The 22,881-nt window shown below is 35.2% G+C and overlaps 1 protein-coding gene across 2 annotated transcripts in view; it reads left to right on the top strand.

The window, feature by feature from the left end:
- side (motor axon guidance molcule sidestep) overlaps positions 1-22,881 on the top strand; it is a 249,718-nt gene that overhangs the window by 216,045 nt on the left and 10,792 nt on the right. For both annotated transcript variants that reach the window (XM_074171289.1, XM_074171290.1), the window contains one exon: positions 11,524-11,826. In XM_074171289.1, coding sequence (XP_074027390.1) covers positions 11,524-11,826 — 303 coding nt within the window. The remainder of the gene's footprint in view (positions 1-11,523; positions 11,827-22,881) is intronic.

The following is a 22,881-nucleotide window of genomic DNA, read 5'->3' as shown; positions in this document are numbered from 1 at the left end:
ATAAATCCTGGGAATTTAGACCAATCAACACTTTGCCTTATATTGAAATAAAAAACTCGCAGTTTATAATCAACTCATTGAATATCTAGAAACTAATATATTTCACTAAAATATCAGTCAGGTTTCAGAAAACGTCATTAATGTGAGTCTGCATTACAAGTCACAATATCAAAATGGAAAAAATCAAGATAAGTGACATTATATCATAGCCGTATTTTTAGATCTTAAAAAAGCTTTTGAGACAATTGATTGCCACATATTACTAAGTATTGGTATCAGGGAAACTGTTTTGTTATGGCTGACTGATTATTCATCACAACGCAAACAGGTAACCAAAATAAAGGATTCAGTTTCATCATCTCGCGATGTCATTTTCGGGGTACCTCAGGGGAGTGTTTTGGGACCTATATTATTTTTAATCTACCTGAATGATATAGATACCATCCATGGTTGTGATTTCATGAACCTTTTTGCAGACGACACTTTGTTATCAATTTCGGGAGATAATATAGAAACAGTAGCTGATCAAATGAATAATGAACTAAGAAATGTTTTCAAGTACATGAATAGCAATAAATTAAAACTCAACACCTCCAAAACAAAATATACGATCTCATCCACTGGTTATAAGCTATCACTCATCAACAGTCTCAACATAAGATTACAAATTGCAGGTGATGTAATAGAGTTCGTAAATGAATTCAAATACTTAGGTTCGGGTGGATAATCGGGTGGATAATCGTTCATCTCTTCATGCTCATTTTGATTATATATATATAGAGAAATTACTAAAAAAATATATTTTTTCTCAAGAATTTCATCTCAGCTTTCGATGTACTCAAAAATTACATTATATAATTGTATAATGCAACCCCATTTTGATTATTGTGCTAGTCTGTTGTACTCATTTGACCAAAAATAAGGTATCGGCTTTACAAAAGTTACAGAATCGTGGAATGGGGATTATTTTACAAGTGTTTAGGTATTCTAATATATGAAACATGTTAAGTAGATTGCAGTGGCTGTCTGTTTCCCAGAGACTGTTCGAGTTAACAATGATATTCATTTTCAAACTAACACATAACTTGCTTTCAACTTATTTTGAAGAATTCTGTAGATATAAATCTCAAATCCATAACCACTTAACAAGAGCGAGTAGCTTCCAAAAATTCCACCTTCCTCGAACTAATTTGACTAGTACGACGAAGCCTTTAATTTATAAAGGTTTGAATGAGTATAACAAACTTCAACTTTCGTTGGAAGATTCAATAAATGTTTTCCAATTCAAAAAAAACTCATGAACTATATGAAATATCATACTTGATGTTCTTTTTTCTGTTTGGTAATATATTTATTATGTATATCCTCAAAATGAAACCATTCTGGAATCATTGAAAAATGGTTTTAATTTTTTTTTCTTCTATCATATCATAATTTTTGATATTTATGTCATTTATTTATATATTTTTGAAATAATGTATGTATATCAGGATGTCCTAAAGAAATCAATAAATATTTTTAATATTATTACTATTATATCTTGTTCATCTTTCTAACTGCATATTATTATCATCAAAGTTGCCCAATTCCTGGAAATATGCACGTATAACCCCTATTCAGAGAATTAACGACTCGCAAGATATCTCGGACTTGAGTCCTATTAGTATATCATCGGGTTTATCAAAGCTATTGGAAAAATTATAGCAGAACAATTCAGCCAATTCATTGATGATAATCACATTTTGCTACAAATTCATTGGGGTTTCAGAACAGGGCATAGTTCGACCATAGTTCGACGTATTTCGGGCAATTGATAGTTCAGAATATGCAACCTTGATTATGCTTGACTTTATCAAAGCCTTCGATACTGTTCGTAATAATACACTGCTAACTTTTCTAAAATCAAGTGATGTAGGTGAAGACTCCAACTCTTCTATTCTTACCTCTGTTGATAGAAATGCGTCATCTGGTGTACCACAGGGTTCTGTCTTAGGGCAGCTTCTATTCTCAATATACACAAGCCAGTTTGGAAAGTTTGTTAGTCATTGTGGAAAACATATGTACGCTGATGATATTCAACTTTATCACAAGTTTCCCATAGATGGTATGAGTGACGATGCGGTGGCTGTGAATAATGACCTGGGCAACATTGCTGAAGTTGCTAGTCAGTATTCCCTAATGTTAGATGCAAAAAACCTATAGACATGGTTTTCGGTAGCAAATCCATTCTGACAGTCGCAAAAAGTAATCACCAGATGATAATTAATGATGAAGTTATTAGGATTTCAGATGATATAAAAAATCTAGGACTGATCTTACGTGACTCTTTGAGGTTTCAGCAGAATATCAAATTTAATATATTGTTGTAAATCATACCTTGAAAAAATAACGTCGGCCGCCACTGGTAGCAATAAACCAATTGTGACGTAGCTAATAGCTACCGTACTAGATGTAGCGAGATGAATGCTACCGGCATCGATGGAATTCCGAGGAATTTTCCAGTGCCTTCGATTGCCAAATATGAGCGCCATCCACTCGTCCATCGAGACAGTCGAATGGAAGTTACAGTATGGTACACGGAGCAATCTGGTAAGGGGATAGACATTCGAATAATAGTTCAAGTTTTAGTTGAAGTGTTTGTTGTATTTAAAATAAAGTAAAGTTAGGTTCAATTATTGCTCAGTGTAGGCAATTATTGATCAACCCATAGTGAAGAACGTAACATTTGGTGTCAGAAGTGGGATAATTGGTGAAAAGATGATGTGTCGATTAGGACGAAATGGAAAAACTTTAGAAAATGTTCGAGGTCTTACAAGCGAGCTTGGCTGAGGATGAAATTCGTAGAAGAGAAGAAGATGAATGCATAAGAGAAGAAGATTGGAAACTATTGGAAAAACAGAAAAGAGGCAGAAAAAATGATCATAACTTACTGGTGAATATTCAGTAAAATCCGGAAACGCAGAAAAAAATCAGATGTACCGCAATTCTTTGAAGGATTCAAAATCTTTCCAAATGAGTAAAAGGGAGGTAGAGGATTTTATACAGGAGGAATTTGGAAAAGTATTTCAGGAAACAAAGAAGGGATTGGGGAAAACAGTCGATGAGAAGCATGAAGAGGTTGAAAGGACAAAAAGTTTGGAGAGGTTTTTCAGGAACTTCGAAAATGATCTCCGGACAGGAAAAGGATTACTGTCAAAAAATGCAAAATGTTAACGTCATCTCTCCCTTCTAGCAGTAGTTTTATGAAATCTCCAACCTTCGATGGCGAATCTTCACGGTCAGTTCGTCGCAGAAAATTTGAGGCCACTGGGGAAAATAATGGGTGGAAAATGAAGCAACAACTCTTATACTGGTACTACGAGAAAAAGCCTCTCAAATCTTGCAAAATATCCCAGTGAATAAGCAAAAGGATTATAAGGCAGTCGTATCATATCTGATGATCAGGTACGGTAGTGATCACCTAGTGAGCTTCTGTTGATGACTCCGTGCATTTGTGTTGTTTCTGCAAACAAGTGTTGCGTGAAATTTTACTTGGCTAACTATGCGCAACTTTGAAACGATATTCAAGCTCACCAGGTGGATTCAATAAAGTCTCAGGTCGGCTAAAGACAAAAGGGACCCACAATCAACAGCAAGGGTTTATCGTATACCCTGCACTTGCGGAACCACCGAATCCACCAGATCCATAGGAAAAAGATTGAAAGAGCATGAGAAAAACTGCAGACTGGGGCAAACGGGTAAGTCGCCTGTGGCAGAACATGCACTCAGTGAAGGAAACCCCTGAGTTCTATTCGGAAACACGGAATATATTGACTCCGACCAGGTATAATTTCAACAGAAAAGAAGAAGCGGTTAACCTCAATCGAATATGGAATCCCATTCTGGGGTGTTCAAGAATAGCAAACAGCATGACGACAGGTAGAAATAGGTCATCAGATGTTATTGACAATTTACCTGATACAGATACAGGTATTATCGCTCCAGACTACCTGAATCAACAGAAACACGATTTACGAAAGTTATCTAGCCATATTAATGGTTCTTCTCTAGTTGTTTCATTGGCATATCGACCTCTTCACTTCTTCAGTTCTCAGCAAGATGTACGAAACCTTAGAAAAAATCGAAATTGAACAATCCTTTGATATTTGGATTTTTGGAGAAACGATATCTACTAAAAATCAACAGGATTTTCAAAATGTTTCAATAGAGAAGTGAAAGAAATTGTGAGGAGATATTTCCACTGCGAACCCTCAAGTTTCCTGAACTATCAATATATAACTCACTTCACAAGGGTATCACTGGAGATTCGGCTTTCGCAGTGGAACAATTTCCTATATAAATCAAACTTCACCCAAACGTAAACAATACCCCAACTAGTTCTCATCGCACCGCATGGAACATGAATCTAACATCGATTTACAACCAAGACACTGCGGTTCCTTAGATGCACTATCGGATAAGCATATATTCAGTATGCTAAATCAGTCCAATGTCTGATGATAGTGAATATGGAAATAGCACCCAAAGGGAATTATTAAGTAGAGACTGATGAACTATGTGGGAAAATTTGCAGAATAGTATGTGTAATATATGACGATAACTGGAGATGGAAATTAACGAAAATGGAACATGAAAAAAATTATTTTTCTGTCCCACTTGGACTTTTGAGTGTTCGGTAACTGTGGGAAAATTTTTACGAGGTCTAGAAAAAACAACTGGTTTCAAATCAAATTCTAAATTATAAAACACAAGACCTGAAATTATTGTGAGAAATTACACCGACGGTATTGAGCCAGTTTTTTATAGTTTGTTTCTCGAGAGGAACAGCAAATTCAAAGTGTGTCTTCTAGGTGGTCGTTCGTAAATGTCGAACGATATTTGTTTTCCAAAAAATTATTCTTTGAGAAAGATGTTCCACATATGTATGTCGAGCCAAACCTAGTGCCGAATTTATAGCTAGTTTCTTACAATTTCCATATTTTTCTGGTACATGGTTGGTCCAAAATTCTTCAGTGTATATCGTTTCATATACTTGCAGAGACACATATTCTCTATTTGAAGTGATGCCTTTAGCAGCCACATCTGTCCATTCTGCTGCTACATCAACTTCAAATGACGATTTAGGGAACGGAGATATCTTGCAAAGTCTTGGAATCTTGTAGCAAATTCATTCCTGAAATCGGTCAGAAATTTCAAAAATATTGCAATGTCTACTTTCTTCAGAGTTCTTTTTATATTAAAGAATTATCGAAATATGAATAAATTCTTGTCTTGCAATATCTCTTTCAAGTATATCCAACCTGCGATGAAAAGCAGACACGTTTTGTATCATATCACATATTAATTTTCCATTTCTGGCTCCCTCTGTATTTAAGTTTTGCAAGAAGGAGGTTACTTCTTCTTTTTTCGGCCAGAAACTTTCAATAACTTGACCTTTACTCAACCAACGAATATTTTGTCGTGTTGCAGTTAAGTCAGAATACGCTGTTAGAAAAAAACTCTGTGTAATGTCGGTGCTGAAGAGCAGAATGAGATCTCATAAAATTATTCAACTCGACCAAGCTGTCCATCACTTCGTTCAGTGTGGCACTGAGTTTTCCACAAAGGGCTGCCTGGTGCATTATGCACTAATACGATACTAGACCTGAGTTTTTATTCCTGATTCAATTTACTACGCCTTCTTCTTTGACAATCATTGCTGGGGCCCCGTCAGTTGAAAGCAACGACACCATTTTATCTTAACTAATGTTAGATTTAGTATTAAATTCATCAATGACCTTGAATAAATCTTCTCCTCGAGTGTAACCTTTCTACGGCCATATTGGTAAATCTAAAAATCTGACACGCAATATCAAGAAGTCTTATGAAAATAGATATTTGTTCATCATCAACAATGTCATATGATTCATCAAGTGCTATGGCGTAGCAAGGTGCCTTTTACAGAAGTTCAAGAAGAGTGTTTTTAATATCGGCAGCAAAAATTTCCGTTTCTCGTGTATTACTTCTCGCTGATAATGGAATACCTTGAAATGCAGCGACAAGTTCTTTTTTCTTCTAAAAGTGCCGTGACTACTTCTAATATACATTTTTTCACCATCTCAGAATCTGAAAATGGTTTCTGCTGTTTATTAAGTGTCCAGCACACACGTAGCGCTGCTTCTGTGGATTTTTCTTGCTCACTTATGCAACAAACTAGCCTTACTGCCAAAAGGAATGTTTTTGTGAAATTGCTAATGAGTGTCGCTTCAAATTACAACTCTCAACAATAGCGACAGTTTAATTGTATATGAGGCACACTGGAATCGCTTGAGGCCTATTAGGCAGCGTAAAACAATATTGTTCAGTCCATTCTGCCAGAAACCTCCTATTTGATTCAACAAAACAAAATAGTGGCAAGCGCGCATAAACACACATGTACACAAGGTAGATAGGAAACTAATAAAACCATTTCAGTTGTAGGTAGGTACTTGTAAAAGAGGTTGACTAGGCAACTTGAAATAAAATAAATACATACTTCAATTCTATGTGAATTAAAAATATTACTTCAAATAATAAAGGTATGGTATACCTTATCTACGTATTGATTTTTATACTTGGTATATATGTTCCAATGTTCGACCTTTCGCGGTCCGCTAACGGGCCGCGGTTCGCCTGTTGCCGACCGTTGTTCTAGCATCTACTCGGTGTTAGCCTTAGCTATAATTTGAAATGAATGATCTTCTCACCAATTCTCAAATCTGAAATAGATATCAGTATGTTGATGCCAATAAGGGAAAATCAGAATTGCCTGAAATATATCACGGTGTTCCACAGGGTTCCGATCTAGGTCCTCACGGTTCGAAATTTTTATCAACGATTCATGCATTTATGTTGTACTGAAGAATTGTGTTTTGTTTGCTGAATACTTCTTGGAATTCTTGGAACACATGGAATAGTATCCAACAAAACTTGAAGTGGAAAGTATGTGAAATTTTAAGGCATTATATTCGACGATCAACTGAACTGGTCTGAACTGGTGTGACGTAAGACTTGCAAGTGATCTATTTGTTATTGGGCCACTGAAGAATGTTGCCGTATTATTCTTCATTCTAGTCAGTTATTTTTCATGAAATTTTGATATGGGGTCATTCGTGACTTTTAGTGAGTGTATGCCAGAAATAAACTATAGGAATTCTTGCGTATGCAGATTTTCATTCAGAAACATATTCGACCTATTATTATTCGGTTCCATTGCGAATTGACATACTCATGAATGACCTTTGAAAGAATTGTGATAACCATAATTATGCCATGAGTTCTGCACATTTATTGAATCCATTTATGCATAAGTTACCGATAAGTCAAAAAAAACTTCAAACTTGCATCTGTTATAATTAGCTTCATCCCAACATGAAATATTCATTGTTCAACAATTCGAAATGAACTATCGAAATATTTCTAGTTCGTAATTGTTTTCACATCATTGGGGAGTTTACGAAAATAGCTGAGTCTCTAACATTAAAATAACTTCGATGATTCCATGTATTTTGAATATACTTTTCTTCATTTAAAATGTTTCAATTCTGAAACAGTAATTTCACTTCTGTTTTAACATGATTCTTTCAATTGTTTTAAAAGCGTTTTGAATGGACATAAAATGTATAAAGATATGTATAGAGAATGTCACTGTGCCCACTCCACTGTGCTTTGCTCTACTCTACTCTACTCATTAAAAACATGTAGTTATTGCAGAAATACTGGTAACAACACAAGTTCGTTATTCACAACAGAAATACAGACGTTGCGATTACTACAATAGAAACTTTGAGTGTGTTATATACCCACAGAACTCTCAGTTGGATCTGATTAGCGGTATACAGAGCACAATGGATAGGTCAGATATGTCGAAAGCACTGGAAAGTAGGGACCATTTTCTGCAAATAACTCGAAAACTATGGCATTTATCGGAAAAATGTCTATACACCGCATTGATGTTGGATAATTTTTCTCAAGATGTTTTATGTACCCTTCCACCAGGATCGATACTCAAGGGGATGTACAGGAAATAAGAGAAAAATAAAAAAAAATTATTGGGAAATTGAAAGAAATTCTGAATCAAATCGATTTGATCTATACCGTTGTCACCACTGGTACAGCTTTTGATATAGATAGCACAGGAAGACAAAAAATCAAAGGGTATAAATGAATTCGACGTTAGTTCAAAGTATGGAAATTTCAATATACATTTCATTATTATATTTTGCAGTCTACTGAAAATACACTATCTATTCCTCAAATTGAGATTGGATATAGCAGATTCAATTATATGAAACATAGATGAATGATACGAGAGTAGGGAGGGTGAGTGTAGGTCCACAGCGCTTAGACCACATGTAACCCATTGTACATCCTCCCAAGGAGTTGTCCTCCTAGGTCATTGTCCACCCTGCGTTTTCCAGGAAGGTGAACAGGTCTCTGGGGGACATCTCCTTTTTATCGGCAGGTGTAGGCCAAGCCTTGCCGAACACACACTCTCTTATTGACAATAACTCCGGACATTCTCATAGGTCATGCCTGAGAGTTTTATCTTCCTGTTCACTTATCCTGCATAGCAGTGTGTCCACTAGTCCTATATTGTAGGAGTGTTTCCTCAGTTGACAGTTTTCAGTCTACTGTCAAGCGTAGATTTTTCCTGGTCATCGCCAGATATTTCTTCGGCTCCAGCTTGATCGGTCGCCCAGGGTGATCCTGGCAAGATTGCTTTCTTTGATTTCATCCCATCTTTTTAGGGATTGAGCATGGGTGTGATCAGGCCGTAGGTGACACTGGGTCCTAAAATTCTTGGTCCAGCCGATTTCTTGGCTAAAAAGTCGGCAATACGATTACCTCTACTCCTGTCGTGCCCTTCAACCCACCTCAGGATAATGATTATTACCAAGGCTTTGGCTAAATCTTGGTGGTACTCTAGTACTAGCCCTAAGGTAAGACGTTGTCTGTTCAAGGATAATAGGGCTTATCTGCTATCAGTGCAGAATGTTATGTTTTTGCCAAAAATGCCTTTTCTGGTTATTTCTTTTGTGGCGATTGAGATATCAGCCAGTTCTGTTTGGACCACGCTGGTATTTCCCATTCCTCACTTGATCCTTAGGCTTAGTGATCTGGAGTTCACTCCACATCCTGGAGTGTACAGCTTTTGAGATAAACAGCACAAACAGACAAAAAATCACAGGGTATGACGACACCACCATATTGTGGCATAGTAAAGGTATAGATATACTCAATGAGACGATAGCTCATGATATACAAAAAATCAAGTTTTGGTGTGATTCTGATCTACTCTCCCTTAATAATTCCAAAACAAATATTATGACTTCCAAATGTTCACTTGAGAATTTATCTGTAGTGAGCGGTATCATTAAGAACAGAGAGTGTACGAAACTTCTGGGACTGTATATAGACGGTGGACTGAAATTTGACGCTCACATGAGAGAAATGAAATTTTCCACCGGCTGTTATGCAGTGAGAGTTATTGCTAGAGAACTGCAAGTTTCTACTGCAAAAACAGCATATGAAACTTTGGTAGAGTTGAGGTACGATATACCTTTTTGGGGTGTGTGTAGTTAATTTGCTGGAGTCTGTATTTGTATTACAGAAGAAAGCTATACGATACTTGTGCAAAACTAAGCGTCGTGACTCATGCAAGCAACTGTTTATATATGAAAATTTTGACAGTTGTAGCCCTTTTTATTCTGGAGACAGTATATTTAATTAAGAAACATCGTCTGAAACTTCAGGTTGCCACCCATCACTATACAACTCGTCAGAGCATGCAGAAAAATTTAAAATTAACTATCCCTTGCAACACTCTGGTCAAGGACTTTTTATTTTACAATGGTATGAAGATGTATAACCACCTGCCGAGTTACACTAAAGAGACAAATATTGATACCAATCAGTACAGTAAAATTATTAAAGAAATTCTGAGTAGTAGACCCTATTACAGTTTGATTGAGTTCTATACCGATCATTTTCAACCTAGCATGTTTTATGTGTATGTATGTTTCAACCATTGTTTGTGGTTTCTTATTTAGAGTTTTTATACTTTTGTTAACATTATATTTCATCTATAATTTTATATTCATAGGACATTTTTGTATTCTTTCATATTTATTCATTACCTTTGTCAACAAGATGTTTTCTTTGGACAATAAAGTATATATAATAGAAAAACAAAATGAGTTCGACATTAGTTCAAAGTTAGTAAATTTCATTATACATTTCTTCATTATATTTTGCAGTATACTGAAAGGACAAAAATTCACTATATGATCCTCAAATTGAGATTAGATATAGCAGATTCAAATATATGAAACACAGATGAATGATGCGAAAGAAATGAAAATTCTATCCCAATAAAGGATCCCTGAAATTGGTTTGATTTTTATCAATTTCGAAATCATTTCTATTATTCCAAAAGAAACTATAACTGGGATGAAACTATCGAAAATAAGGCAGAAACTGTATTTTATTCATCATCTTGTGATAGAAGAAGAACGTTGTATATCAACTATTGAACGAAAGATTTTTTTTAAGGAAAATCGATTTTTTATCAACCTTCTTTGGATATTTTCACCTTCCAATATCTGAAAAATATGCAAATTTTTATGGTGACAATACTGAATGAAAGTCGACGAAAAGTGGTTTAGTTGTGGCGATATTATCAGTTTTCACTTTCAGATTATTCCACATTGAAAAAATACGGGTCATTTGATCCCGAAATTTTTCATTTCATTCATATTAGTATCAACAAAATCGATTTTATACATGTTTTGAATATCTTTAACCATTCGAACAAGAATTATTTTCTTTAATTTTTATTCAACATGTTTACAACAAATACTGTTCACTCTCTCTGGGCTAACATAAAAGTTTCCGTAATTTTTTTCGATATATTCTGGTTATAGCTACAGCTTATCTCTCGTCATCGACTGAATATTCTGAGTGGATTCATTGTATCCACAATTTTCCAAATAATGATTTCAAGGAATCACAGTTGGGAAAAAAATGTTTGGATATTTTTCATAGAACATTATCAGATGAACAAAATGGAACAAAATTGGTACACAGAAAAATTTTGATTTCTTCCGAAGCTTCGGATTTATAAATGGAATTTGATCTTCCCCATTTTAATCAAAATTTTCTGTGATATTGAAGCTTTAGAAGAAATATGCAAATACTCTGCATACTTTCCTGAGAGAAAGACGGTCATACGAACCTTTCTGTTGCTCGATTGAAATAAAAAAACTGAAATTTCTAGAAATATTACTTCTTCCCAAATTTTTTAAAAATCATTTTTGGATACATAAGCTATGCGAAATTTTACATCGATAATTCGAAATGATAGTAAAAATATCGGACTTATTTTGTCGAGAAAATCAGTAGGAAAAACTAATGAATGAACCCGTTTCAGCATTTTTCACAATATATCTGTACCCAGACATTATTCATTTTCTTGACTCCGTCTACAATCCTTCTCATTTTCAGACACAACCCAACTGAAACCAGACCCAGAAAGTTCCACTTCCGGAAAAAACCTAACCTTGATCATTGTTGGTTTGGCGGTGGCCGCAGTGCTGCTCATCCTGAGTATTATTGCAGTTGCTACTATTCTGGCCTGTCGGAGGCCGAAAACTGTTGTAAAAAGGAGACCAAGAAGAAGCAGTAAGCCACCAGAGGAGTTCGAGTTGTCCGAAGACGGTTTTGGGGAGGGATTCCATAGGAGAAGCGCGCAATATAGAGCAAGCATGTACGGAGAGTGTGAAGATAGAATAACCAGGATGATAGAAGGTATGTTATTGATACAGGAGGTCCAAAATGAAGATGTCTCTCATGAACACATAAAAAAACATAAGGATGTGGTTACAATAAAGGAAAATTGTGTCATTCAAGAAAGAAAAAAAATCCCAATTTGTCAAATTTCTTGTTAGACTGTAAAAAAGTTTCCCATTTCTTTGCTTCTTCTTCTTTTAGACCAGAAAGCATTCAGAGATTTTCAGTGCAATGTTTCGTTTCGGAGAAATCACTATCTAGATTTTCATATACCCCATGATGAGATGCATTCCGTTTTGAATACATTCACATAGACGATACGATTAAAAAATGTCCCATTCAACTTTTAATGTTTTCGTTCAGTTGGCACCGTAATGACGGCGCTAACAAAATGTTGATAGGTTGTTTCAAAAGTTTCGTCTGTTTCAATTTCATGATCGATAAAGAATTTTGTACTCTATACTCTGATGTTCATTTTTCATCAAATTGAAATGAAATATCTTGCTTCTCTACAGCTTATTTTCGAAAGATGGCGTTGTGCAATTTTTGGACTATTTTTCACTACATTCGGGTGTATTATTCTCAAGACACCTCAATAATGTCAACATTCAATCTTTTTACACTCTCTCAGATAATAACAGACATGAAACAATTGCAGTTTGGGCTCATTTGAAACCAATATTTGATTGATTGAAAGTTGAAAGACTGAACATCTACACTGTATATCTTCTCAACGATATTGCAGTAAACTAATACAAAAAAAATCATGGTCCACATTATCTCTCATTATTTAGGATATTCCTTTCCGGGTATCGCATGACTTTTTCCGAACTATTCAAAACCCTTACATGACAGAAGAGCTTCTGATGTAGAAAGTGAAACTTTGAAAAATCTGCTGGTTAAGGGAAATGATATATCAGAAACAAATATATTGAAGAGTGATTTGTTGTCGAAATGTCCCTCAATAATGCTCATTAATAATAGTAAATACGATACTGACCGAGCTGAAGAAATGGTTACATCTGGTCCTGTTTTGAAATTTCATAGTACTCAAAATTGAGGCAATTTGTTTTTTGAAAAGAAGGCTCGACTGTAATTAATGTCTTAATTGCTTCAAAGAATGTCAACTTTATCAATTCGGATATCACAACACCAGTAAGACTTCAAAAATATGTCACCTATATTTGGAATAATGAAATCAAGAAACATGGAGAGTCAAGGGCTGTCCCGCTTGATATTTCTGAAGCCTTTGACCGTGTGTGGCATGAGGGTTTGCTGGCCAAACTTCGATGCTATGGCTTGTTGGATTATTTATGTGCATAACTCTACAGCTCAGGTCTGTTTAGGTTAGGTTAGGTCTCAGTGAGTGGGTCTATTTGAGCCTCCACCGCAACCCGCAAGGGTTTCTTGTGGCACACACCTATTCACACTGGACCAAATAAATCCAGCTCCTTATCGAAGCTAATTAGTTTGTATGGTGAGTGGTCTTTCAGGTCAAATGGTAAGAGTACGGCTCTGCCGAACTCTAAAAACCTGATTCGGTCCCCAGCAGGGCAGGCACAAAGTATATGCTCTGCTGGTTCATCATTTTCCATACAGAGGCGACACACACTGTCTTCCGACAGTCCGAGTCGGGAATAGTACTTCAGGAGGCAGTTCGCAGTTGACAGTTGAAAGCATAAAGTCAGAGATCATTTCCAGAATGCTGTGACTTCCAGTGTCAACCAACAGTCTGTTGCACTCTGCATTAAATTGGTTTGTGCAATTGGCAATGAGCACAAGTCTGTATGTAGTCTATCTAGCCTCTCCCTCCAGAAGAATGTGGAGAGGAGGTAGATCTACAAGAATCTCTGTGGCCACTGGTGGTGTGGTGCTTATGACAGCCTGTCTCTGTAAGCCAGAGAGCTCCGCTTGGACCTTTTTCTGTAAAGCCTTCAGCGACCAGGCAATTGCACCATAAGTGATCATTGATCTGACAATCATCACATCAATCCAATGGATTTGTTTGGGACCTAAACTTCAAGTTTTACCACAAATCCTTCGACATATCCATAGAGGCATGACTTTTTGTAAAACTTTGTCAAAGTGAACGTTCCAGGTGAGTCTTTTATCAAGGACAATGCCAAGATATTTCACCTCCGTTCCAAAATGGTATGACCTCACCTTACTAGAAGAACATTTCCTGCAAGTGGCCTTTGATGGATTTCTCTTGAATGCTTACACCATCAATACTGGCGTACCCCAGGGATCCATATTGCCTACAACCTTCTCTTTATTGTATATAAACGACTTACTGGAAAAAATCAAGTTTCCAATATATTGCTCTGCTGACGTCATTTCATTTGGATTTCAGAATTACTTATGCACATCTTCACCGACAGCAGGATATTGCTGAAGAAGATCCATAAGTGATTTAAAATTGAGTGAAAGTAACCAGCATATCCTGAAGCTGTTGGATTCCATCCAGAAAACAGCATCCGCCTGATTGGAGACGCGAACATCACTTGCAACCTTGATAGCCTGGAACATCGAAGAAAGGTTGGAAATTGGTTTCTCTTCTATGGATACTTTCAGGGAAAGTGTTCAAGTGACTTGACACATTTGATTCCACCAAAAGCAGTACATATCAAAAATACGCGACGGACTGTGGCTGCTCATCGTTTTGAGGTTCACTGTTTAAGAACTTTTCCATTTGGAAAACTGTGTTTATGTGGCATACACTTTCTAGGAACGTTATTCCAAATGGATTCATTATCCAGCTATTCAAATTCAATTTGAATCGCTAATTTCACAAAGGAAACACTCTCAGAGCGCTTTGAGGATTTTTTTGTAGTGCTTGTGTTTTTTCCTGAAATAAAGACTCTTAGTTGCAAAACGGCATGAATAAACGCGATTAAATTTTCCAATAGATATGTTGTTCTCATAAAGTGGAAGCTGAATGTGGCCAGCTATGAGTGACATGTTCCAAATAATCATAACTCTGAAGAGGCTCAAAATAAGTTAATCAACTCATCAAAGGAATAGATGAGCATCAACAAATACAGCAGTTTTTTAATGCGATTGAGAAAGGGATTTCTGGAAGACTGAAGTTTATACTTCTCGATGTGAGTTCTACTCTCTACAGCTCTCTACAGCCCGAGTTTCGAATTGATACAACATCTCTGTTTTGATATGTAAAATTTTGGTCGTTATATTGTTGTTATTTGAAATTGAATTATTATTCATTGGAATAACATTTCGTTTTGCTATAAAAGTTATGTTTGTTTTCAAATCTCTATCTATGAATCATTTTCTCATTTTTGAACTTTTTTTAATTCCTCCTCGCTCTGGAATGGAATATTCTGTGAACCACTACGATGTTCGAAACGAATAACGCATGTAGGTGAGAGTGTGTATGAAAGAACCAGGTATGAAAGAGCCGATGTGATTGTCTACCAATTACCAAAATCCTACCATAATTTTATTGTAATGTTTGTATGGCAACACAGAATAACTGTCAACCGAAAACATTTGACAGTTCTGCGAAACCGAATTTCGTCGGTAAATCACATCAAACATTTTAGGACAAAAAAGTATGTATGTCTGCGTATACCTAATTTGTTTTATAAAGAAAAGTGCAGCATGAGTTGTTAAAATTGATATGTTGTATTGTTATGCATATATTTAGCATTACTGTTATAATATTTACGTGAAATAGCTGTATTTTGAGGTTACAACTTTAATGACAAAATGTTTTAGAAGAGCTACTTATGGAGGCTTTGAAAGAGATGGCTCTTTCATGGCACGAAAACTGGCTCTTTGACTACACCAAATTGCGCATTTTGTTAGAGATGCCTATTTAGCAGCTTTCAGCCTACAAAATGTTACTCAAGGATTCTTCAAAACTGGCATATATCTCCTTAATTCTAACATATTTTTTGACGATGCGTTCCTTGCATCATATGTGACCGACAGATCCAATTCAGCTTCAGAAAAAAATAAAACGAAGAAGAGAAGGAAAATTAACCTATAAAAGTTGGGGTTAAGAAAATGCTAACAAAATAAAATTTATAAAACTAAGTTCCGAAGCACATGATGAGTCCAGTGATTCCAGCGCTATCATATATTTGCACGATGCTTCCTCATAACAAGCTCAAATGATGAAATTAATTGAAATGAAGGGGTTATATTTTTAGGAGTAGTTATTTTTTGGGAAAGAAAGTTTATTTTTCCTTTTTTTTTTGTATCAAGATGGTGTAGTAGAAAGCCAAAAACTTTCTTTCCCAAAAATTGATCACTCCTAAAAATATAACCCCTTCATTTCAAATGAGATTCCTCTTGGCTGGGATTAAATCAAATAGGTGAATGAATGTCATTACGATGTCATCGATGACATAAGCAGATCGAGCTTATTCCGTGACATTAATTCATGAATGAAGTGTGTGTATTTTCTATAATGTTATTCAAGTTGGTACTGAAGAGCCTTAGGGCAAGTGTCTTGAGGCGAAACATCGATGTATACCAGTGAGGATGACAGTGTTCCATGTAAGTGCAATTTGTTACCATTTATTTGAAGTAGAACTCATGTGAATGATATCTGATTTTCATTCCACAACGAATGTTTGAAATACAAACTGAGTATAGAAAAGTATCTTCTGTATAATTCAGTGTTCATATAGAAGTATTTGTTTCGAAAGAATTTTTTCCTTTCGTGTAATTCAATGTTTATATGAAAGTAGCTGTCTCAGGAGGACTTTCTTTCAGTTTGTATCTGGAAGTTACTCCTTTGCATGATCTACACATCCATATAGAGAGTTTCTTATTTTCAAATTGATTACTACCTTCCTTCCTTTGGAAAATTCCCTCATCCTTTTGTTTTGTATCAAGATGGAGTAGTAGAGAGCCAAAAACTTTCTTTTCATGAAATTAATCTATTGGAATTGAAGAACAAGGAGATTACTTCACAACTTATCAAAATGATTGTACTGTGTGTAATGGAGATTATTCTAAGAGCAGAGTAGAATGGTACCAGTGTAAGATTTGTAATATTTTTTCACACACGTCTTGCGGCATTGAAGGTGTTACAAATTTCTTTTGCCAAAAACGTTTCTAGTTAATCATTTCATAAGGAGACTGATTTTTTTTCAAATTATAATTGTATTGAGATGCTCAAAAAATAACTGATAAATAACTGTGATTTCAATAGAAATAAGCACTGTTCAAATTTGATTAGGGTTCTATAAGAGATAAATAGTTTATTAAGAAATTGTTATTGATGAAAGACTGTTTTTCATAAAGAGGAGTCTTGTGTCATTAAAACGTTTCCAGTTATTTGATTATTTCATAATGGAGACTGATTATCAAAAAAATATAAATTATATTGCTCAAGATTGTTGTAAGATTGTGATTTGAGACTAAAAAATGAGCGACTTTCACAGAAATAAGCAATTTCATAGTTTGATAAGATTTATATAACAGATAAATGGTTTATTAAGTGATTTTCATTTGCTGCAAGTCTGTTTTTCTGTAAAAGGAACCCGTCTCTTACATAGCACATGCTCAGCTCTTTCATACACATGTTGCTTTGAAAAAACCGATTTTCTTTTTTTTGTTAAAGTCGCCATATTACTAATTTTTGTCGTTGTATCTCATTTTATTTGGATTGGATAACCATGACTTCGAAACTAATTATTTACAAAAAGCAATATTATTCAATAACCATCAACTGACGTTAATTTTTTTATATTTTTTCAAAACTGACTCGTTCATACACACTCTCCCCTACTAACAAATTCACAAAAATAATCATTTCAGTTGAAAAAAAAATTCATTTCAACAAAGTTGCTTTCATCAATTTTTTCAAGAATTAGCCACTTCCCCAAAGTTTTATATGACACTGAGAAACACTCTTCATATATTCCCTCAGACTGTATACCTCACAGATATATATCAAAAACTTCCGAAACAACCCCCATCTTCAACTCATCCCAACCCGTCCCATTTGTTTCAATATCCTCAAACAACAACAGCTGAACGCTTGAAAACATTATCCCTTCGCAGAACTATCAAACTATCAGCGCACTTATCAGCATACGTGGCTGTTGCGGGCCTCCATTTACACCGCCAATGCCGCCCCAACGTCGGCTTGTCGAAAATGTCAACACCAGATATTATTTTGCAAGCCGCGTCGTGTCGAAGGAATGAGTGTTTGTGATATTGGGCAGAGTGTCTTTTTTGTTTCGTTTTGAGGGATATATATGGCAAGGCTGAGAATGATAATATATAAATATATGACGCAAAGGATGATGGAGGGTCACATGAATTTATTGCACAAGGGGAAAAATAGGAAACCCCTTTCAAACATCTTTCAGAAATGGATATTCGAGAAGAAACACTTTATATGTCAAAGCAATATTCCAGGTTTAATGGCTGTGGTTTGCAAGTATCATAATCTATAGCACCAGGTCATCTCATCAAATTCCTTCGTGAATTGATATTTGAAGTGCTGAATGATCTGATAACACTGGTAAACACACGGTTTGCTGCCGAAAATGTTTTTACTGTTTTAGGTAATTTGGGTCTGCTGAATCCAAAAATGCCACCAGATTTGCTCCATCAGATCGTTTTCAAAAAATTCGACAACAGATCATATTTCTAACATATAGGGTAATTTAACGCAGCACTACCTACATACAGTGTCACCATTAAAGTGCGCACCATATGGGAAACTTTTTTTTGGAAAAGTTTCAATGAAGCACTTGTTTGTGCTTTAAATTTAACTTGAAATGATGCGGTCAATTGCGACCCACTGACGTTCAGTGTTTGTCAAATTCAACTTTTTTTTTGAAAAAAATTCAAGAAGTGCATTTCTAGATCGAATTTAACAAAAAGTTACTTGAAAAAGTTGTGTGTGTCTACGGCAATTTTATATCCATATGCCAAATTTTATGCAACTAGGATAAAGTTAACGTTTTGCTTATTTTTGACAGATATCCCCTTTATTTTAAAAAACAAGTTCGGTTAATTGTCATCAATTCATGTATACATAACAAACTCATCATGGAGTTTAACTTTTCTGATACATTTCCACTTATACGGACATTTTTAGAGAGAAATTAAAAATTTGCTATAAAAATTTAAACATTACTGGTGCAAAGTTTCAATCACTTGGCTATTTTCTTGAACAAACCTTTGATTTCGAAAAACCAGAGGCAACTAAAATAAATGCAAATAATTTCGATAGAACTATTATTATTATTATAAATTTTAAACAACAATAATATTATAGAAAATACAAATGGGTACAAAAAATTACTTATTAATCTAAATGAGGTTGTCAAACACTTATAGCCTACATTTCAGTATGTCGTCCTCCACGTTCAATACAAATTATGGTCCTTCTACTGACATCTGTAACTGCATTTTTGATAAATCGGGGATTTATAATTGCATATCACTTGCGAATGGTATTTTCCAGAATTCCAGATGTTGTATGTCAGTAAATGGTCTACTTCGGTACACTTTTTGTTTCCCCCCCCAAGAAAAAGTCTAAAGGCATCAAGTTGGGTGATCTAGGTGGCCAATAATGTTCCCAGTTACGTCCAATAACTTTGCCTCTGAACATTTGTTGGAGGGACTGTTTTACAGCAACCGTGTGATGTATTGGTGCGCCATTAAGCTGATACCATAGGTCGTATTTGATATTCAAAGGCATATTATCTAAAACTTCACTAACCTCATGATTTAAAAGGTTGAGATAACCGACGGATGATAAATTTTCCCTAAAGAAAAATGGCCAAATTATTTGGTCGTTAAGTATCCCACACCATACATTAGTTTTAAAGGAATACTGATCACCACATTCAACAGTGAAATTGGGATTTTCTTGAGCCCACCATCGGCAATTTTGGGAACTTTCCGTTCCATTTGAAGAGAACGTTGCCTCGTCTGTCCATAAAATTGTATACGGAAACTTTACATTTTCTTCTCTCTCTCCTTGAAACCAGAATGAAAACCCCAAACGGACATTAAAATCTCGTTCTTTCAATGTGTTTATAAATTTTGGCTTTTATTTCATTTTATTCTTTGATAAAAATTTTCTAACACTTTCTCTCTTGTAATCGGTATTTTTTTATAATGTCGGTTATGCTCGTTTGCCCGTGTTCAATAAATTTCAAACAATTGTTAAGTCGGGCCTCCTCATCATATTTATTTGGAGTGTGCTTTTTCTTAAATTGATTTGCTACGGATCCTGTTTCTCTGAATTTCAACATTATCCTTGACACAGTAGTATGTTGAACATTTTTTTCTGGATGCCGTTCATTAAAAATTTTAGCTATTTGCCGGTACGGTGTATTGCCCTATAGGCAAATGCCATATCTGAGTCTCGATTCGACTTGGGCATAATAAACATTCGCCATATGTTCCACTTCTAGAACAGATCGTAAATTTTCAAAGAGATATTTTAAAGTATTCAGTTTGGAAAATAATTGTTGGCAATGGAATTTCCAAGAGAAATGTTCATCCAGAGATACTCCCAAAAACCAAACCTCTTCATGTGTATTCTGTATAGTAAGTTCACCAATTTTGGCTTCAAAATCATCAATATTTCTTTGGCGACGATGAAATCTTAACATCTGAGTTTTTGAATAGTGAAAAATAGGTTCCTACTATTGAAAAAAGGTTAAACTGCATGAATTGTTCCAATACATTTCGTTCGTAGGTAATCATTATCCATAGAGGACAGAAACAATGAAAAGTCGTCTGCATACGCAGTATAATCAGTAGTACCAATTATTGCATCGAGATGATTCACATACAAAATGAATAGGATTGGACCCAAGATCGATCCCTGTGGAACGCCCATTTCGATTTCCATACTATTCGAGCGTATGGGTTTGATTTGGCTATTATATTGAAACTGGAAAATTACCATTTGTTTGCTCTTTGTTAAAAAAAATCCATTTCAACGCCATAACTCTCCAATATCTTCATCAATTTGTAGCAAAACCCAGGCATTTTTCCTTCGAGTTATTTTACGTTCAATCCGTTAACATATATTTTTAATACATACTTTATATATTTGTATGGTGGGTTGCTTGCCACAGCGATCCTCGGTATGTCTAAAAATCTATCGGATTGTACAGAAAAACCGCCACCGTTCTTATATGGGAAACTATTTTATTGAATTGCGTTACCCACGTTATTGTTACCCACGCATTATTAAAAGTTTTATTTAACTTGACTTGTATGTATGTTAACAAATCTTGCAAGTTTAATTTGACCCACTTTCCGGTATCCGATTGAAATTGAAATTTTGCGTGCTGGTCTGGAACCGATGACAATGCATGATAATTATAAACGTGACCTGATGCTGCTGCCAGGATCGGCTCCGAACGAGAGATCTCCTCAGCGGTAAATAGCAGGGACGCGAAATTTTGTATACGCATTCGTTAATGATAGGCAGTTAGTAGGCCTAACATGAAATAGATACCACATCCAGGGTTGGCTTCAATAAAAAAAATATATTTCTAGAAAAAAAATTAAATCAAGCTTTTACCTTTAAATACCTACTTCCCGACTCTAAAAAGAAGACTATAAATGGTGTAGTAGTTTCTAAGAACACATATTTATTCGCATTTTGAAAAATCTTATTATCTACCACCTTCTAAGTTCCTAAAGTAAGAGGATCCATCACGCAATGTGAGCAACAGTCACAAGAGGTATACCATGACTTGTATAGTTTGGTGAGATAGGTGTCATTAGCATTGGTGTGCAACCCGTCTAGAAGAAGGAAAACTCTAAAATCAAACCCGAACGGTGTTTCGTCAGGCACGAGTAAGCTATAAGCTGAAAAAGGTGCGCATCTTTCATCAAATTACCACCCACGTCAAGGTAAGGTCGTGGCAAGGACTGAGTGGCATCAGGGTGTAAAATGATGTCGTGAACGTACCACCTTAGTGCATCGGAGCGCACCCTGTTGTATATTAGCTATTACCCTGGTGAACGAAACTCTGGGAGGGTTGCAAATATTTCTTTGGTACTTATGGGAACACTATGTGAAATAAAGAAACATCAACACAAAAGAAAAGAAGGTTAGAGAAAGAGAAATTGAAACGAAATAAAAAACTTGCCAATGAAAGCGATAATTTGAAACGCCAAAGGCCTCCTGATAGAAGAATTAGACTGTTTGAAATTAACTGGGACTCGGCCATGTAATAATGACGCCATTAATGAAATGAATAGACTAAGAAATATAACAAGCTAATTATTCTATACGGTATACCGGAGGAGTAGGTACCTACCTACTTCTATAGAATATAGTTTATCTTGATAATAGTTTTCCGCGTTCCTTAAGTTTTTCTGTTGAGAGGCTCTCTGTTTCATTGATGGACTTTCGTATTGATCGATAACTATCGATTGCAACTAAAAAATATAAAATAAAATAATCATAAACGTTTGAAACAAGCTTTTATTTAAGTGCCCTAAAAAGATCAAAATAACATTTTAAATCACATTACCCACATTCATTTATGATTTTACAGAATTGAAAGTATAATAAAAGCTTGTCGCGATAATTTCAATTCGTGATTGAAATTTTGTAATTAGGTATGCACCTACTAAACTTGTAAGCAATACATAATGTTTGTAATTAAATAAAAGTGCCGTGAATGCTTAAAATGTGGAACTTTAACTTTGAATAACTTTTTTACACACAGGATTTATCGGGTTTGAAATTTATTGCAGTACCTAGTTGAACTGCCAGAATGTTTCTTAATTTAAATTTCATCTGACTGAATATGTAAAGATATTTTCTAGGCATCGCTACAAGCTTTTATCATAATTTAAATTCTGTAAATTCATAAATAAATGTGGTTATTGTGATTCATAATTTAATTTTGATCTTTTTAGGGCACTTAAAAAAAGCTTATTTTAAAAGTTTTTTATCATTATTTTATTTAGTTCAATATACTTTGCCTGAGGCCTGAAAGGTTGAATAATACTTTTATTGTGGCGACCCGTGCCTGCATCTCATTTTAGTTAGGCAATGGTGAAGCCAGTAGGGTTCTATTTTGAGAATTCGCTGTATATCTG

This window comes from Leptinotarsa decemlineata, unplaced genomic scaffold (assembly GCF_025532065.1).
Source record: "Leptinotarsa decemlineata unplaced genomic scaffold, Ldec_3_MD MMD2_tig00000010_RagTag_RagTag, whole genome shotgun sequence".
Lineage (NCBI taxonomy): Eukaryota > Metazoa > Arthropoda > Insecta > Coleoptera > Chrysomelidae > Leptinotarsa > Leptinotarsa decemlineata.
The sequence above is the reverse complement of the archived record's forward strand: the minus strand, read 5'-3'. Positions and strand labels throughout refer to the sequence as shown.